General features: G+C 38.0%; 1 protein-coding gene across 2 annotated transcripts in view; it reads right to left on the reverse strand.

Annotated features, from left to right (window-relative positions):
- The window catches only part of MCPH1 (microcephalin 1), a 248,745-nt gene that overhangs the window by 148,748 nt on the left and 79,670 nt on the right, over positions 1-20,327 (reverse strand). For both annotated transcript variants that reach the window (XM_035004310.1, XM_035004311.1), the window contains exons 10-11: positions 4,475-4,512; positions 2,016-2,178 (exon numbers count right to left, since the gene is read on the reverse strand). In XM_035004310.1, coding sequence (XP_034860201.1) covers positions 2,016-2,178; positions 4,475-4,512 — 201 coding nt within the window. The remainder of the gene's footprint in view (positions 1-2,015; positions 2,179-4,474; positions 4,513-20,327) is intronic.

Below are 20,327 nucleotides of genomic sequence, written 5' to 3' on the forward strand. Positions count from 1 at the left end.
TGTGTGTACATACATGTATATATGTATGTATGTCTATATGTACATGTATGTATATGTATATAGCTTAGAATATACATATATCTGTATATTTATATACATATCTACATATACATGAATATGTATATAGTTTAGAATCAGCTTATCTGTATCTTCAAAGAATACTCCTGAGATTTTAATTGGGAATGTATTAAATCTATAGATTGTTTTAAGGAGGAGTGACATTTTAACTATACTGAGTCTTCTAATCCATGAACATAGTATGTCTCTCCATTTATTAGTTCTTTAATTTTTTTAACCAGTATTTTATAGTTTTCAGCATACAGATCCTGCACATATTTTTATGTCAGATTTACACTTGAGTATTTCAATGTCAACCCTGTATTATTACATCCTTATATCTTGGCAATTTGTTCTAAGAGCTTTTTTGTAGATTTCTTGTGATTGTCTACATGGACAATCATGGTGTCTATGAATAGAAACAATACCATTTCTTCCTCTCTAACCTAAATGTCTTTTATTTCATTTTCCTACCTTATTGCAGTTGTACTTCATTCATTCACTCATGTGACCAAGTGGTCCAGGTTCTGCCTGAGCACTGGAAGTTCACTAAATAACAGGTTTCACTTCCTGCCTTTCTCATGTGTAGTGGTTAATCCCACATATAGTTACCATATGCTAAATTTGCATCTGGCTCTGTTTCTATGTATGATTAGTGGGAGAATATTGGCAGTACACCGAGCAGAAACACGGAGGCATCAAGGGAGTTGGTCTTTACACATGGCAACAGTAAATACTGATTCTCATGTCTGACCTCTCTGCTCAAAGTCCCAGAAGAATAGATTGGGTACAGAATCAAGCACAGATGTATATCCTCATAAAAGATAAAGAACATTTTTTCCTCTGAGACATGAGGGAAGGAAGAGCTGACTGATAAAGACACAGAAACATTGTGAATTGGAGAAAAGGAAGACAGGGTATTCATTCATGGAACCTGGAGGTATAAATTATATTTCTTACAAATAAATGGGGATCAGTACAAATATATAATTAGGTAAGGTAGTCCCCAGTTGCCACCAATGCAAATAGTACTTTTGGGGGGGAATTTCAAACTTTTCCACTTTATGACTTTAAGCACTAATGTCACAAACATCTTATACCAGAGCGCTGCGGGGTTAAGTCATGACATGAAAAAGACCACAGCAGTTCTTAAAAATACATCTGTAGTTTGTTTGTGTATTATAATTCTACTGGCTTAAATTAACACAGTATTAATATAATATATTCTTAGGGGGAGGAGGAAGGAAGGTGGATATGTAGCATATTCAATATAGCAACACAAGTAAGAAATGACAGTACTCTCATCAGATAGCATTGCTTTGGAGGGACCACAGGTTTAGGATCAAAGTAAAAATAGAAAGAGTAACTAACAATCTCAATTACTATGAATAATGAAAACAATGATTTTTTTAAAAAACTACCTTTAATGCACAGAAATAAGGGCAAGTTATGTTACAGATAGATATGTGTAAGATAAAACATATCCAAATGGGATTAAATGAACATGTTTCATCCTAAGTAAATCCATCTGTAAAAACAATCACTGAATTCTTTTGGCTTTTTAAACCATCACTAACATAGGTCACATTATTTCTTGGTCAAACACAGAAGAAAGTTCATTTGACTGTGAGAACACGCATTTTGTGTTTTCATTCCAAGCCTGTTCTAATCTTATTTCTGCCAGGGGCTGAGGTCTGCATCCAGAAGGCCACTCTCCTGCTTTCGGTCCTCACCACACTCCCGTTCCCAAGGGATCAGCAGTGGCTGGAGGTGCTGGGCCAAAGGGAGAAGAGTTCAAGGAGAGAACAGACGGGATTCTCTGCTCACAGGGAAGTGTGCAAATCCACACGAATGCGGATCTAGTGCTCTAGTGTCACCGCCTCAGAATGACCACAGCTATAGAAACACCGTCTGTTTTCATATACGTATTTGCAACATCTGCTTACACAGCGGCTTACCCATTCATAGGAGAGAATCCAGCAGCCACGCGCAATTCCCAGCAGCACGTTCAGGGTGCGCAGAGGACTCCCGGTGAGCACGTGAGAAGTAGTGCCACACACTTCCCGGGCAAATGAAAAGCCCTTCAACTTATGCACCACCTGGATGATGATGCTCTGCTTTCTGTTAAATAGGAGGGGGAAAATCAACAAAATGACAATGCTTCCTGCATATGAACATCAAGGTGATTACACTGAATAATTAAAAAAAAAATCTAGAAAGCTAAAAATCTACATTGATCTCAGCTATGGAGCTCACATTTTAATTTCTTTACAATCAATGACATAAAATTTGGGGAAATAAAAAAACTTCAGTTCTCCGCTCCAACTGTCTATTTTAATGGCTGACGAAGCTGCCCCAGGCTTAAGTGACTTCGCCAGATGCCCATGGGCGGGAACACAGCAAGCATCAGAAATGGTCCTAGCTCTTCCCACCACCATTACTTCTCAGACAGGTCTGAACCAACCTGCACACATTCAGGACCAAGCTTATCACTTGCTTATTTTATTTGAAATATAACATTTTTGAATTCACACATACAGTTTATTCTAGTAAAAGGGGGAAAAGGGCCCTGTTCATTACATTATCAGATCAAACCTTAGGGCAAATTTGGCAGAGGCTCCTTATTTCTACAAAGCCCATCATCGTTTGTCTTCCGGTCTGTCATTCCATTAGTGCCTTAAGTACCTTTTAAGAAATATATATTCTTCCCAACTTCCTCAACAAATTGCTCACCATTTTCCCTCTCTTCCCTTTACAATCACCTTACTAAAAAGCCCTTGGCTCTGACACATTGCATTTCCCTCTCCCTCCAAGTTTGGGAAATCCCCCATGAAATACAAAGGACATGAAGGGCTTTCTAAGCCACACTATGACGTACCCAATGAGTTAAGAGATAAATTTCTCTCCTCTCCAAAAATTATTATGAAGAGAAAGAGGCTGTTCTTGCCACTGCGACGGCCACCTCTAAAAATGCCCCATGGACTTCACAGTCCTTCCTAGTTTTATCTCTACCATCTTGGGCATGTCAATCTCAAGACCTATTTCTTTACAAGTGCAATGAAAGGGCAGCACTGTACCACACTTCAAATTCTTAGAGATCCCTAGGGCAAAAAAAGACGACTGGGGCAAGACGTGGGCCCCATCACCACTTCAACCAGAGAATCTGTGCATATTGGGGTGATGGAAAATATTAAATTTGGGGGAAACATAAAGAAAACAAAAGCATAAGGAAGTGAACAGCTCTAAACCATACGCTCTCCAGAACCCTGCATTTCCATGTATCAATGATTTTCCTTATTTCAAGTCTGGCAGCTGCCTGCTATTTGTTGGATGTGTTAATCAACAACAAGTGTCTCTTTGAGACACAGCTAATCAATGTGGCATCGGAACGTCTAGGTCTTGTTCTTAGTGTCAGACAAGAAGTATATGTTGGGAGTGGGGAGAGAAAAATAATAAAAAGAGAATACGGCTTAAATAAAAAGTTTGATTTTTAAAACTTGGATGGAGAAAATAACTATTTACTAATGTGTTTTAGATTGGGGGCAAAAATATATATTTTAAACAAATATCACACCCACCATCCTCAATTTTCACTTCCATATTAGATGATTTAGAATGTTCAGTATATTTCGTAAGAGATTAACAAAAATTGTGAGAGTGCTCCTTTTTCACTAGCTAATGTAGTGTTTGAAGTATCAGTCCTTTCGATTTCATATGCCATGGGTAGGAAAAGGATCCTACGACAGAAAGTATTATAAGCATGCAATTTTCTGCAGGCTATTTTTCACTGAAATGTCCTAATGTTTTGACGAATACCTTAAAACCTTAAAATGTATGATTGATACTAAAAAAAAACAAAACAAAACACATGGTTTTCCCCTTTAAACAGGAACTCAAAAATCTGTTACAAAGAATATGGTGCTGTATTTTTGTTGGATGTGCTATATATTGTGTTAAATGTTTAAGGAAGATGATAAGAGCATGCCAGCAAGCTCTTAACTCTTTCCCAAAATGTGTAGATAGAGGGTTTAATAGAGTTGTAGAGAGCTTCCCAGCAAAGTGTTTCTTTAAGAACTTTGAAGGATTCAGCCAGTGATGCTCCATTTATTGAACTTCCATGGGGTGTAAGTGGTGGACACACAGAGACAGTAAATACGAAGCAAGCAAGAGGAACAGCAAAATACTACAATACCTCTTAATGCTATGTAAACAAAGTCTTCAGCGCTAAATTGCTCATAGTCTTTTAACCACCTTTTTTTATTTCCAGTGTTCTTCTAACTCCAACATCAATTTTATAGAGTAACAGCAACATAGTGCAAAGCTACAAACTGCCTTAAAAGCGCAGCATCACAGTATACGAAAGAAAAATCTAAAATTTTACATTGAGTAGAAAGTTATCAAAACAATGAGTACTTACTCAGATGGCATGCTTGTCATGACTAATGTTCTTGTTGGCTAGAGATTTCAAAAGAGAAGGAACAAAAAACAGTCAGAAGTATAAAAAACATTTTTTCCCACAGAAATTAACTTTAATACATTTTTTGAAAAGTTACATCACTTAAAAAATAAACATTTAAGCATATATCAAAGTAAAAAAACTTTAAATTCCTGGAAAAAAAAAAACAAAAACAAAACAGCCCGAGAGATACAAACTCAGATACTATCCCCAAACCAATCCAAAATAATTCCAGAACATGAGGTAGAGGAGTGTGTGTGGCGGGGGGCGGTGGGGGGGTGGACAAAAAAGCTTCCCTCCAGAAGTCTATTCTCCTAGTTAGCTAGCGGACCTCTAAATGTGCCATTCTGCTTAGGGACTTGCAAGGAAGAAGAGGGTAAGAAGGCATTTTTTGCAGGCTGAAGAGCCATTTTTCTAAGGTTTCTAGGCGACTCTAGCCCTGCTTCAGTCACACATACACAATACTACTCGAGCTCCTGGTGCCTGGGTCCCTCAAATGCTTTAACCTCTTGCACACAGAGGCTCAAATAACGGGACTGCTTCTTCATGGGTTAGCATCTGCTATTAATTGGAACTGTAAAGTTTCTTTTTTTTTTAAATAAGTTTTTAAATACCATTTTTACTTATATAGGTACATGTTGATGGCATAAAAACATATATATTAAATGCTTTGGAAATATGTCATTAGAAATATAAATTCCCTTATAATTCTACCAGCCAGAAAAGACTACTGTTTAATAATTTGGTATATATTCTGCCAAATGTTCTTTCCATGGGAGTGTATGTATATATATAATTAAAATAAAATGGACTCACATTATCCATACATTTTTGTAACTGAGATGATACACTGAATGCAACCACTGTGTAGTATAACCATGAACTAACCATCACACACTTACTGTGTCTTGAAAGGTCATGTGAATAAATGAGAAGGAACAAAAGGCATTCAAAGGACCCTATGTTGACATGCATGGTGGAGTAGAAGGGGCCTGTGTACTGTATGGGTATATTTGGGGAAAGTAGAGGAATGAGAATGAAGAGGTAATATGAATCAAAAAGATATTCAAAGGAAGAACTCAAAGAAGTGTCAGATGCGCTAAGTCAGGATGATCGCTGAACTCTTGTCAGTTGTCCCTCCAGAATAGTCTATTGTTAGCTCTCATCTGTTTTGGATACAAAGCGAACAACTACAGCATAGCTTTGTGGGCTCAGTCTGTGGAGACAAGACCTTTATGTAGGAGTCTCTAATCACCAAGGGAGATTCTGGAGGAACCTAATCACGATCTTCGATGTTATCCTTGAATGAAAGCTATGCAGGGAGATTCTGGGGGAGCCTATCACGATCTTCGATGTTATCCTTGAATGAAAGCTATGCAGGGAGATTCTGGGGGAACCTAATCACGATCTTCAATGTTATTCTTGAATGAAAGCTATGCAGTGATGTGACCAGCTCCAAATAAAGTCCAAGAGGCACTCCTTCCACGACATCTACAAAAGATGCCAGTGGAGTGTAATCTGGGGAAAGTAACCCACGGAAGGTAGGGGAAGGGAAAAGGAAATCTCCTGACTTCTCCAATGCTGGGCTACCTCTCCATGGCTTTGCCCTTCTTTACCTGCACCCCCTCTCCAGGTGATCTTTCACACAGCCTCATGGCTTTACAAATCAGCCCACATGCTCACAATCCCCAATTTTGTATCTCTAGCACAAACCTATTTCCTGATACTCAGATCTATTTCCTGATACCCAGACTACTGACTACATTAAGGAGGGCCATCTGGAGGTCTAATAAGGGTCTTGAATTCAACTTGTCCAAAACTGAGATACTATTCCAGTCAGGCAATTAGGCAAGAAAAATGAAATAAAAGACACCCAAACTGGAAAAGAAGTAAACCTATCTCTACTCATAAATGAGATGATCTTATATACAGAAAACTCTAGAGAACACAGAAAAACTGTTAGAACTCATAAATGAATCCAGCAAAGTCACAGGATACAAAAATCAGTGTGCAAAAATCAGTCGTATTTCTATACATGAATAATGATCAGAAAAGGAAATTAAGAAATAATTTCATTTATATTAGTGTCCCAAAGAATAAAATACTTGGAAATAGTTAATAAAAGAGACGCAAACACCATACACTGAAAATTAAAAAAAAAAAAAAAATCGATGAAAGAAATTTGAAAGGACCTAAATACATGGAAAGACATCCTGTGTTTATGCACTGGAAAACTTAGTATTATAAGATGACAAGACTGTCTAAAGCACCTTTAATGCAATCTCTATCAAAATCCCAATGGTGAGTTTTGTAGAAATGGAAAAATACATCCCAAAATTCATATGGAATTCCAACAAAACCCAAAATAGCCAAAATAATCTGGAAAAGGAAACACAAAGCTGGTCTGATGCTTCCCAATTACAAAACTTACTATAAAATTACAGTAATCAACACTATATGGTATTGGCATAAGAATAGATACGAACACAGATAAGAGAAGAACAGATATGAATACAGAGCTGAAAGCCCAGAAATAAACTTTCACATCTAAGGTCAACTGATTTTTGACCAGGGTGGGTACACAGACCATTCATGTGTAAAGAATAGTCTCTTCAACAAATGGTGCTGGGAGAACAAGATAGCCACAGACAAAAACAATGTTGGACCTCTACTTTACACCGCATACAAAGATTTACTCAAAGTGGCTCAAAGACCTAAATTTAAGAGCTAAAGCTATAGAACTCTCAGAAGAAAACATAAGGGAAAATCTTCATGACCCTGGATTTGGCAATAGTTCCTTAAATAGGGCAAAAATAAAAATAAATAAATAAATTGGAATGCATCAAAATTAAAAACTTTGATGCATCAGAAAATACTATCAAGGGTGCCTGGGTGGCTCAGTCGTTAAGCGTCTGCCTTCGGCTCAGGTCATGATCCCAGGGTCCTGGGATGGAGTCCCACATCCGGCTCCCTGCTCAGCGGGAAGCCTGCTTCTCCCTCTCCCACTCCCCCTGCTTGTGTTCCTGCTCTCGCTCTCTCTCTGTCAAATAAATAAATAAAATCTTTAAAAAAAAAAAAAAAAGAAAATACTATCAAGAGAATGAAAAAGATAATCCACAGAATAGGACAAAATATCTGCCAATCATATATCTGAGAAGGGTTTAATATCCAGAATACATAAAGAACTCCTACAACTCAACAACGACAAGAAGACAAACAACTCATTTTAAAAATGGGCAGGGGTGCTTGGGGGACTCAGTCTGGTAAGCATCTGACTCTTGATTTTGACTCAGGTCGTGATCTCAGGATCCTGGGAGTGAACCCCACATCAGGCTCTGCACTCAGCATAGAGTCTGCTTGGGAGTTTCTCCCTCTCCCTCTCTGCCCCTCCTACTTGTGCTCTCGCTCTCTCCCTTTCTCTCTAAAATAAATAAATAAATCTTTTTAAAAAATGGGCAAATAACTTGAATAGACATTTCTTCCAAAGAAGAAAAGCAAATGGACAATGAGCACATGAGAAGATGTTCAACATCACTAAATAGGGAAATCCAAAACAAAACCTCAGTGAGATACCCCTTCATACCTGCTAGGTTGGCTACAATCAAAAATGTGAAAAATCACAAGTGTTGATTTTTAAGTATGATGCTGCTATTATGGAAAACAGTTTGGTGGTTCCTCAAAAAGTTAAGCCCAGAATTACCATATAGTCAAAACACTTACTCCAAGGTATTTACCAAAAAGGACTGAAAACAGGGACTCAGATACTTGTGTAAGAATTGTCGGCACAGCATTATTCACAAGAGTCAAAGGGTGGAAACTGCCTACGTGCCCAATAGATGAATGGCTATGATTAATCTGCCATTTACATGCAATACAGTATTATTATTCAGCCATAAAAAGTAATGAATTAGTTCTAATACATATGACAACATGGATGACTCTGAAAACAGTGTGCTAAGTGAAAAAAGCCAGACATACAAGGCAAATATTGTATGACTCTACTTATATAAAATATCTAGAATAGGTAAATTCAGAGACAGAAAATAGAACAGACTCCCAGGGGCCAGCGGTGGGGTGGGGGATGGGGAGTTGTTGCTTAATGAGTTCCAAGTTTTATTCTGGAATGAAGAAAATGTTTTGGAAAGAGATAGTGAGGATGATTGCATAACAGTGAACACTGACACTGAACGGTACACTTAAAAAATGATTAAAATGGCAAATGCTATGTTGTATGTATTTTATCACAATAAAACAATTACACTACCAATCTTCTCTCCCAAACCCACTCCTTCCACAGCCTCACTGATTTAGTGGCAATTCCACTCCTGCTCAGGTCAAAAGCATTTTCATCATCATTCTCTTCATTATTTTCTCGTACCCCACATCCGATCCATCAACTCATCCTATCAACTCAACCTTGCAGATGTATCTAGAATCTGACCACTTCTCATCAACTCCACTTGTGACATGTCAGCATCTCACGTGGGTCACTGTCAAAGCCACTTAAATCATCTCCCTGCTAAAATCCTGGAGACTTCAGTCAATGCTCAACACACAGCCAGGGCCACACTGTGGAAACACGCGTTAGATTGAGTCACTCTAATTCTCACAGCCTCTGGTGGCTTCACGTCTCATTGTTCATATATATGAACATATGAATATAATTAATCTGTTACTATCACTCAAAAAGAGAAAATCATACAAAATCAATAACCCCTGTTAAGTCTGAGTAGAAGAAGTTCAAACAGTTAAGCCAACCAGAAGCTTGACAGCCCAGGGACATCTCTCCTAGGCTGAGGGAGAGAAACGGTTGTATATAAGGAAACTCAACCCCCAAAATAAAAGTCTAAAAAAAGAAAAAATATAAAGAAGGCAAAACAAACAATCTGACTTGTAGATATTGGATAAGGAATCTAGAAGATGAAAGGTTCACTGACACCGCCCAGCCCCAGAACCTACAAGAGACAAGCTCTCCCAGGAGTCCCACGCTAATGAGTGCCATGACAGAGAGCACACATTCAGACTGGTGTGACAAATATTCCTGGCCTGAAATACAGTGATGAGAGAAAAGGAGCAATGTTATTATTAAGAGTAAGCATATTTACTTATCTTATGAATTACATGAATTACTTATGAATTACACATTAGAAAATATATGCAATAGAATTCCCTCGATTAATCAAGGAAGCTCCTTATACAATGACATGGATTGGTATCTGCAACTTAAAAATGAATAACAAAATAAGATGGTTGATGGAGGGAGAAATAGATACATGATAAAGTAAATATTTAAAAGAGTTAGTTGTAGAATCAAGGCTGGAGGAGAAAATTGTGAAATATTTTGAAATGGAACAAAAGATTACTGGGTGTCTCCATGGGACACCTGGGAGATGTTCAGCACACACACCCTTCAGGGTTATCTGCTTCTATGGGGGTTTATGCCTCTGGTTGTCTTTGAGCTATTTTACAACTCTATTAGCTGTTGAAAATTGATAGGAATGCAAATTATTCTTGTCTATAGAAATGCAAAATCTGTCCAGTGACTTGCAAGTGACTTCCCTCTCCCAGTGGTGACAAAGCCATGTCCGCACTCCTGATGGTCCATTAACACAAGTCTCCTCTGTGGGTTCTCCTTTGAAGAGGACAAAACAACTTTGCATTCTCATCATTAATTAATGAGTTAAATAAAATCTTTAACACACACTCATTTTCTATTAGTGAGAAAGTTATGATGTATCTTTTAAAAATTATTTTTTAACAGTTAGGAAGGTTTTCTACCAAGTTGCCCAACAGGTTCATCTGCTAAAGATTAGCTGCCTATGTCAGAAAGAGAATGCTCCACAGTTGCCTTGAGCCCAGGACGGTCTATTATTGGCTCCCAGAGCTGAATGCCAAGTGGCAACAGAACTTTGCTGGTTCTGTTTCTCTAATTTTAATTTTCCTCTCCACTTGTTTTGTTTTGTTCCATTAATGGATGAATTATTCTCCATTAGTGGAGGCAATGCTTAGGAATTTGGTTTTATGGTCTGACTACTTGGTCTTCTATATAAATTAATTAATGGGCTATAGAGATTTATTCTTTTTTGGTAAGAGACCATAGAGGACTGGGTTTATTAGCCTTTTTTTTTTCTCCTTTTTTCTGCTTGCTTATTTGCCCATTTTAGAGCTAAAATCAGTTAAGACATTCATGCCCACAAGGAAGGAGAATAGCTCCTTGAAATCTGGACTGGTTTTAGTATTTCTGTCTTTATTCTTGACCAGTGACTGAAATTATAACTAACTCAGAAATGTTTTAAGAATTCAAATTCACATAGTTAATGTGTTTGGAAATTACTATTAGTTTAACAATTTTGGCTTAATGAAAATAGTTATGTCTTATCTGAATCTCCATGTTAACTATAATATAAACATACATTTTATTCTACTTGAGTTTATTTTTCCTAGACTTAGGTTTACTGATCAAATAAAATAAGATTACTCCTGTATAATGTTTAAGATTTTTTTAAAAATATAAACTTGTAACAAATCATTATTCTATGAAACTTTTTATATCAATACTAATTGTGTTTTGTAATATGTCAGTGTGAAGATAATTTCCAGGATCTTTAGTGTTAAATTAATTAAACAAGGAAGCCGTTAGACTAAGGTGGCTCTGGGCGCCTGGGTGGCTCAGATGGTTAAGCGTCTGCCTTCGGCTCAGGTCATGATTCCAGGGTCCTGGGATCGAGTCCCGCATCAGGCTCCCTGCTCCTTGGGAGCCTGCTTCTCCCTCTGCCTCTCTCTCTCTCTCTCTCTCTTTCTCTCTCTCTCTCATGAATAAATTAAAAAAAATTAAAAAAAAAAAAAAAGACTAAGGTGGCTCTAAAGCCTTAGCAGCCTACATAAGCAAACCAAACCAGCACCTGTAAATCCCTTAAGGTTAAGCAATCAAAACCAATGAACAACCAATCACAAACAGCCAACTAAGCTTTCCCATATAAGGCAACTGCTTAAGCTATAGCCAATCAAATAGTTTCCTTGCTTTGATTCCATCTCTTCTCTGTAAGTCTTTCCCGTAGCTCCCCTAACCATTTCTATTTGTCAGTGCCTGATTCAAATCAAATTTTGCTCAAATAAACTCATAAAGTTTTTATTTTTATTATTATTTTTAAAGATTTTATTTATTTATTTGAAAGAGAGACAGAGACAGTGAGAGAGAGCACAGCAGAGAGGGAGAAGCAGACTCCCCACTGAGCAGGGAGCCCATCACGGGGCTCGATCCCAGGACCCTGAGATCATGACCTGAGCTGAAGGCAGACACTTAACCGACTGAGCCACCCAGGCACCCCCCTCTTAAAATCTGTAATATGCATATGAAACAAAATCTCTATGTTGAAGAGATATATGCCCATATTCATTGCAGCATGACTTAAAATCGGTAAGACAGGCAAACAGCCTAAATGTCCATTGACAGATAAACAGATAAAGAAAAAGTGGGATATATACACAATGGACTATTATGCAGCCATAAAAAGAAGGAAATTCTGTCATTTGTGACAACCTGGATGGACCTTGAAGGCATTATGCTACGTGAAAGTCAGACAGAGAAAAACAAATACTGTGTGACCTAATTTATATGTATGTAGAATCGAAAAAGAGAGAACAGATAAGAGATCAGATTTGTGATTACCAGAGGTGGAAAGGTGAGGAGGAATTAGGTGAAGGTAGTCAAAAGGTACATACTTCTGATAAATAAGTACTGGGGGTGTAAATTACAACATGATGACTATAGTTAGCACTGTTGTAGGATATATTTGAAAGTTCTTAAGAGAGTAAATCCTTGAAGTTCTCATCACAAAGAAAACAACTTTTTTTTTTTGTATCTATATGAGATGATGGATGTTAACTAAACTTGCCGTGTAATCACTTCAAAATATATGTAAGTCAAGTCAAAAAAAATTTATAACATGCTTCAGTTTATCTTTTAATATTAGGTAACATAAACCTTGGACAGATATTACTTAAAAACTTGTTGGATACAGGGCACTTGGGTGGCGAAGCTGGATGAGCAACCAACTCTTAGTTTCAGCTCAGGTCATGATCTCAGGGTCTTGAGATCAAACCCCGTATGGGGCTCTGTGCTCAGCACAGAGTCTGCTTGGGACTTTCTCTCCCTCTCCCTCTCCCTCTGCCCCTCCACCTGCTTTCTCTCTCCCTAAAATAATAAATCTTTTTAAAGAATTGTTGAATAACTTAGTAATTTATTAGAGAATACTGAAACACAGATTACTAAGCAGAGTTCTAATTTTTTCTGTATTTTTGCTTATTTTTAAATGCCATACAGAAGCTCTATCTTTGGGTCATGTCAGTGAATATGTTCATTTTTGCAACTTTAAAAGGGTGTAAAATAGACACAGGGGTAGATGGTGTAATGGAAGCCTTGCTGGCCTGCTAACATACCTGTGTAAAATGGACATTTACAATTGTTCTCCCCAGTTTTCTGTGAAATAGAACTTAGTAATTTTGGCTAAAAAAATATAATTAATATGAATGGTTAAGGTTACATTAAGAGTAATACTGACAGAGGAATACAATTGTGCATGAGTCTGTTTTTCAAAACAAAATCATATTTCTTACAGCAGTGGTTTTCAGGTTCTATGATCCTTTATACTATTGGGACTTACTGAGGAACCCAACGAGTCTTTGTTTTTGTAGATTATGGCCATTGATATTTAACATCATAGAAATTAAAACTGAAAAACTTTAAAAATATTTATTGACGCACTTAAAGATAGCAAGAATATACTGCCTGTTAACAGAAAATAACATCTCAGTGTTACTATTCAGTTGTTGGGACCATGTGAACGCAGCTCTGGGTTTAAGCAAAGTGTCAGTTTGCCACAGGATAAGAAAAGGCATACTGAAGAAAAAACTTGGAAAGTTCGCTTAACTTGCTTTAGTTTATAATACTTGAATCTGAAGGAAAACTCAAAATGTGTTACAATTTTAGTCAATTGTGCCTGATGTTGATGGGCTGTTTTTATGGTTACTGATTATTGCCTACAATGCAAAAGATCAGTCTTAATTTTCCGTATAATCTGCTTAGAAAGCAAAGACTATGTTTTAAAAGAATAATGATCTCTCCTTTATGTTGAATATATGATGCCTGTGATTAAGAAAATAAAGTTTCTTCACTTAGGTTACAGTCTATGCTTGTGTTTAAATGTTTTCTCATCCCTGTGATTAAATAACTTAGCCGGTATGGTTTCTCAGGCACACATGATCCTATCTTAAGGATCTGTGTGGATCTTGTGACTTTTTTTGATTTTTGCCTTCTCTAAATTGGATCCTAAATATATATATATATATATCTAAATAAAACTTGAAGGATATCACTTACACCTAAAACTAGCCTTGAGATTTCTCAAAGAATCCTTGGAAATCACAAAATATGTTTTGCACTTATAAGAGAACTGTAGGATAATTAGGTTGAATATGTCACAATTGCCAAATTCCATGTGAAATCAGAAGGGCCACTCAGCCTGTCTAGGTGAGTATTTAATAGTTACGTTATCAATTATTCAGAATCATAGGTTTCGAGGAAAATCCTTGGTATTGATTATTGACCTTCTTGTCCATAATGTTTTTACCTTCAGGGACAACACTGGCCAGATGCTTTCCTAACAGCTGTGTTGACTTTCCTTCTATTTAGGGTGTTCTAGTCCTACTATGCTGCGAGTAGGCAAAGTACAGTGTTACAATCTGTTATTAAATTGTTAATTTGGTGAGGGTCTTGCTTTTGTAATTTAAATCTAGCATCTTGTAGGCCAGTGGCTTTCAACTGGAGATGCATGTCAGACTTATCTATGATTTTTTTTAATAAAAATATAGATGTCCAGGACCTCATGTGGGCTTACTAAATCTCTTGATATTCTGACATGTTCTTAGTATATTTATTGTGTCTCAGGAACATTATACTACACTCAAGATTTGTTTCCTCCATAAAAATTGGGTTGATCCTCTTGAGACAGAGAAACTGAAGGACTCCACTTAAAAAATCTGCTTTTTGGTCCTTTTCCTACTTCTATTCTTGCTAGGACCTGCACCCCCACATTACACATGCCTCAGAATGCAAATAGGGTATGTCCTCCTTGTAAGAGACAAGGAGTGAACAAAGATTTCTCTAGAATAGAAAACATGTAAGAAGGGACCAGGAAAGAACGATGGGAGGAACCATCACATGTGTATTCCAGACCACCGACCCTACAATCTCACCACCAAGACCCCCTGACTCCAAGGAAGAACTGATTTATGAAGGTCACCTGGGTCCCCGTCTTTGTTCTAACAGGTTCCTGAATGCCTGAGAAGACAAGTACATCAGACCACAATCCTTGAGCAAAGACAAGACTCTCTCCTTTCTGAGTCTCCCAGACATTTTGTCTGTACCTGTTCTCTATACCTTCAACAACTCTGTGTTCACACGAACTCAAGCTCCCCCAGAACAGAACAAACTGCGTAGGATTAAATGAGGGAAATTCAGTGTGCTTGTGGACTTGGAATTTTGTTGATATTGCTTTAATGTTCTACTTTATGAACAGTTCTCTTTCTTCTTAAGCTATCTGTAATTCAGAAGAATACAGTAGACACTGCTTCTGTAAACTGAAATAAAACATTTAAAAATGATACCTGATTTTCGAAGACTGCCTCAAAATCTGGAATCTTTTACTAAGTCCCTTTGCTTTCCAATGTAGAATAGATTTTTGTATAGTTTCAGAATATGTTCTGCATCTTACCAGAATATAATTGGAAAACTTGGTTATGAAACCAGGCCTTGCCTAGAATGTCGTATTTGAGAATGATGCTCACTTAATCAGGTCCAGCTAGCCTCTTTGAAGGAGTTAAGGCAGGCTCTACTCAGGGAGCCAAGTCCTCCTGGGAAGACGGCCCTGTACCCAGCTTAGAGTCCCAGCCTCACAGATGCTGAGGAAGGTCACTTCCGGAACGGGCAAGACATTTAGGATATTTTGAGGACCTCCAGAAGAGAAATCCACCTAAATTCATGGGTACAGTGGGTAAAATTTGGTGGGGAGTTGTCACGCTTGCTATTTAACCTTGGGATAGCAGATAACAGAGGGAAACAAAGGCCAATCCAAAATCACTCGTGAAAATGCTCAGACAGACGTTAATTTTATTTGTTCAATATAGCATGACTCTGGGTTTTACAAGCATCCCCCAGAAAGCCAGTAAACACCCTTGCTGCCCCTGTGTAAATACTCGAACAGTAACTGGTTGAGAGCAGCCTGAGTTTGTAATCAAGAATAATCCTTTTTGAGATCATTTGATCACAAAAGAAAAAAAAAAAAACTTGTGCAGAAACACTGTGGAAAAGACTCTGAGACAGAAGGAAAGATTACTGGGTGACATAAACTGTGAACTGTTTGAGGACACAACCTTTGAGTTATTGGATTCCGTGGGCTTGATGTTCTTCACTGTCTTTGAGCTGCAGACAACCCTGTCAGAGAAGGCTGGTACTGCGTCGTATCCTTTTTGTATGTTGACCTGTTAAATCAGCCTGGTGGGGGTCCCATGGACTTCCCTTCCAGTGTGGAAAAGGCCAGTTTTGCACCTAGAAAGCAAAGGCATTTTGGCATTCTTAGCGGTCTGTCAGTGTGTATACTCACTGGGCTCTCCTTTGAACAACAGCTTTCTGGTTCCCTCCTTAAGACATGAGCTAAATAACACTAGTTTTTTTATTGGTAAGAAAGTCAGGGGCGCCTGGGTGGCTCAGTCGGTTAAGCGACTGCCTTCGGCTCAGGTCATGATCCTGGAGTCCCTGGATCGAGTCCCGCATCGGGCTCCCTGCTCGGCGGGGAGTCTGCTTCTCCCTCTCCCGCTCCCCCCTCTTGTGCTCTTTCTCTCTCTCATTCTCTCTCTCAAATAAATAAATAAAATCTTTAAAAAAAAAAAAAAAAAAGAAAGTCATGATCGCCGCCCTCTTAAAAAAGTACTCACTGTACAATTCTTTTACCCTTTCTCTGCTTAAAAATGCTTCTAATACACATTTAAAAATGCAATTCTGGTACGTATCTTTTAATTGGCAAGGCACAGGACCACTAACGCAAAAACAACTCAGGTCAAGGCCCTACAACGGCCCTTCATGCAGCACACCAGCGCTCAGCATGTTCTCTGGAGTTGAATAAAATTTCTATATATGAAAGTCAATGTATTGTTCATCATCGTAGAAGGCTATCACTACTGGAAAATCCACAAAATATAAGAATCAACTGTGCAAAAAGAATAAAGTACAAGAAATGCGATCGGCTGCGAGCAGCCCAAAACGAGATCTTTCTGCAGCCCACTTGTCAGTGTCTCCATATTTGACAGGGCACTTGGCCTGTCCTTATCTCATGGGTCTCATCTAAGAAAGGAGATAATGAATTACTCCCGGAGTGCTACACGATTAATAATTCTGTTGAAAGTAAATATTAATGCTAGCAGTTTTGTAAATTATAACCTCACAGTATGTAATTTCATGAGAATGCAAACCATTTCTTAACTTAGTCCTTTATTTATGTAACCTTTGCTGTGTGTCACATTTCACCGATGGTAATAAAGGCAGGGAGAAAATATGGCCACTTTATTCTCTCTAATGATGGTAACCTGATGCTCCTCCAACCCGCACCATTCTCCTCCCAGTGAAATCTGTGTGTAAGGTGATACACAGAGTGTACAAATCTAATGAGAATCAGTAAGCCTTGTTTACCGTCATTGGAAAAGACTAAAAAAGACCAGCTAACATTTATTAGAACCAACCACATTCAGTGTTGAAAAATTAAACAGCTCTTTACAACTGAGACCTGGATTTACCCGTCCTGTAAGATGTGTCCTTATTCTATTAAAAGTTGATTCTCGGGCACCTGGGTGGCTCAGTTGGTTAAGCGACTGCCTTCGGCTCAGGTCATGATCCTGGAGTCCCTGGATCGAGTTCCACATCGGGCTTCCTGCTTGGCAGGGAGTCTGCTTCGTCCTCTGACCCTATCCCCTCTCAGGTGTTCTCTCTCTCTCAAATAAATAAATAAAATGTTTAAAAATAAATAAATAAATAAAAGTTGATTCTCCACAACAACTTGAACTTCACCTGTGCCTTCTACCCCAGATCATAGAGCACAAGTTAAAAAAGCTTCCCACCCTTTGTGTTCTGAGGAAAGTGTAACTGAAAGGACCACCCTTCTCTCTCATGCTGCAAGATAGGACTGTTAAAGCCATAGACCCAAATGGCATCACTTGAGCCTGGCCAAGGCACCAAACCATGTTAATCCCTAACCTAAGTGCAGTTTCAACCTCCCCCAGAAATGCAGTCTTAACCATCAGTCAGGAGTTTTCTGATCAGGATCAGTGAGGTAATCTGCCACAGGAGCCTCCTCAATCCCCCACAGGAAGGTGAGGTCATGTGCATAAGACCCCCTGCCCTTCCCATTAAGGGAAGGTGATCTTGCCTGAAACAATCCTTTCTTTTCTTATGCTAATAACTTCTTTGCCCTAGACTCCTTCCTATAAAAACTTTCCATTTTGTACAACTCCCAGGTGGCTTCCCTCTTCCTGCTAGGTGCCATGCTGCTGGATTCATGAAAGCCCATCAGATCTTCAAATTTACTCAGTTGAATTTTGTTTTTTAACAGGATGTACGGCCACCCTTCCTCAGTGACTCAGGTAAGACCATCTCCATCCTCATCACAATTACCCTAAGACTTGCTAATGACACCCTAGTCTACCTGCCTCTGTAAAGCCCCGGGCTCCTTCCTATTCTTTGAGACATCCCTCACTAATGAAGATAGCCCCTACAACAACAGTCTGCATACAAAAATCTTAATTGTCTTGTGCATTTTGTTTTTCAGTTTTGGTGTGTGGCTCAGATGGGATTATTCCTGCTTCTTCATGGTCCCCGAGCACCATTCCTGACTGGTGATATATGGGCCCAACACTGAGTCCAGCTCCTGATTCTGTGCTCCAGACTCTTGTCCACTAATACCATGGCAAGAACTTGGTTTTGAGTCTTTTTGAGTATTTATTGATTTCTGGTTTTATGGAACCATAAAGGAACCAGCTTCCTTTGGTTTTATGATCTGTAAAGGGGATGATGGTTTATAGAGATCTTTTCTTTGTTGTGTGGAAAATAATAAAGAATCTGCCTTTTTAGTTTTTTCTGTTTATTTTTCTAGTTTGAGCTCAAGACTGTTAAGTATTTCATGCCACCAAGTAGATATCCAGACTGAGTTTTGTATTACCATGTTTATGCTTGAGCCACAAGTAAAATTCTAAAATTGAAATTACAAGCTCTGTCTCTATGCATATATGCCTGCAGTTCACAGCTCTGAAATAAGCACATCATGAGATGTTACCAAATGAGATTGTAGAATTTCTTAAAGTTTTATTGTAATCGGCTTAGAAAGAAGGACCTATAAAATGAATATTCCTAAAATCCCCAGAAATTAAGGAAAATGAACTCCCAGTATTTTCAACATTCAAAAAAAAAAAAAAAACTATTCTCATAGAAACCAAAATGTTTTAAAAATTCAAGTTCACATATTTTGGTAAATCTCTGGCAAGTAAGATTAGCTGAGTATTTTTGGTTTATTAAAAACACCTATCTCGGGCGCCTGGGTGGCTCAGTTGGTTAAGCAACTGCCTTCGGCTCAGGTCATGATCCTGGAGTCCCGGGATCGAGTCCCGCATCGGGCTCCCTGCTCAGCAGGTAGTCTGCTTCTCCCTCTGATCTTCCTCCTTCTCATGCTCTCTGTCTCTCATTCTCTCTCTCTCAAATAAATAAATAAAATCTTTAAAAAAATAAAAATAAAAACACCTATCTCTTCTCTGAGTTATCAGATATAAGTACAATAAAATAGTACATTTTTATTCTTCCTGTATATCTAATCTTACACAGGCTTACTGATTGAATAAGTAAGCATTACTTCTACTTAATGTTTAAGATTATGAAAAATGAAAATTTGTATTTAACTAAATTGAATCATTTTTTGACAAATTTTACTTTAACAGCAACTGTGTTTTACATTATGAAATCTTTAAGATAATTTCCAAGATATTTAGGTGACTTAAAACCTTCATCTAATGCTAAACTGAATTAATTAATAGATACTCATTAATCACTGCTTAGTAAGACAGAATACAGAAATTCTAACTAAGCATATACTTAGTAGCAATACTTTGAAAGAATACAACTGTGCACATACTTCTATTTTTCAAGAACAAGAATAGCTCTATCCTGAAGGGGCAGATTTTTAGTTTCTGAACCCAACTGCACTCTTCCAGCTTGTCGAAACCCCAAAAAGCTTTCTTTATGGGTTTTTAATAACTATCAACCTAGGTCCACTTGGGGATAGCCAACCATAAACCCACTGCATGTTAATATCTTACTAATATTATGAAATTATTTCTGACCCCGCAGAACCCCTGAGATTGGTCCTAAAGTGTCAGACTGTTTCAGAACACGAAAGTGCATCATAAAAGACAAAACGTGGAATGAACTTTGTCTTGGTTTATAATGTTTGAGTTTGAAAATCTACGACATGTGCAAAAACCTTATTAGCAAAGTATTGACAGGTTCATTTCCTTGGTTTACTGCTAACTGCTTTCATCTAAAATGTAAAGTGTCATTCATTCATTCATTCATTCATTTTTCTGTGTAACTTGTTTAGATAACAAAGGTTCTGTGTTTTACCAGAATAACCTCCTATGGTTTATGTTGACTTTACTGCTTCCTTGACTACTTAAGAAATCTAGTCATTTAAGAAACAGGTAAGGCGGGGCGCCTGGGTGG

This window comes from Mirounga leonina, unplaced genomic scaffold (assembly GCF_011800145.1).
Source record: "Mirounga leonina isolate KUSES-001 unplaced genomic scaffold, KU_Mleo_1.0 Mir_128, whole genome shotgun sequence".
Classification (NCBI taxonomy): Eukaryota; Metazoa; Chordata; class Mammalia; order Carnivora; family Phocidae; genus Mirounga; species Mirounga leonina.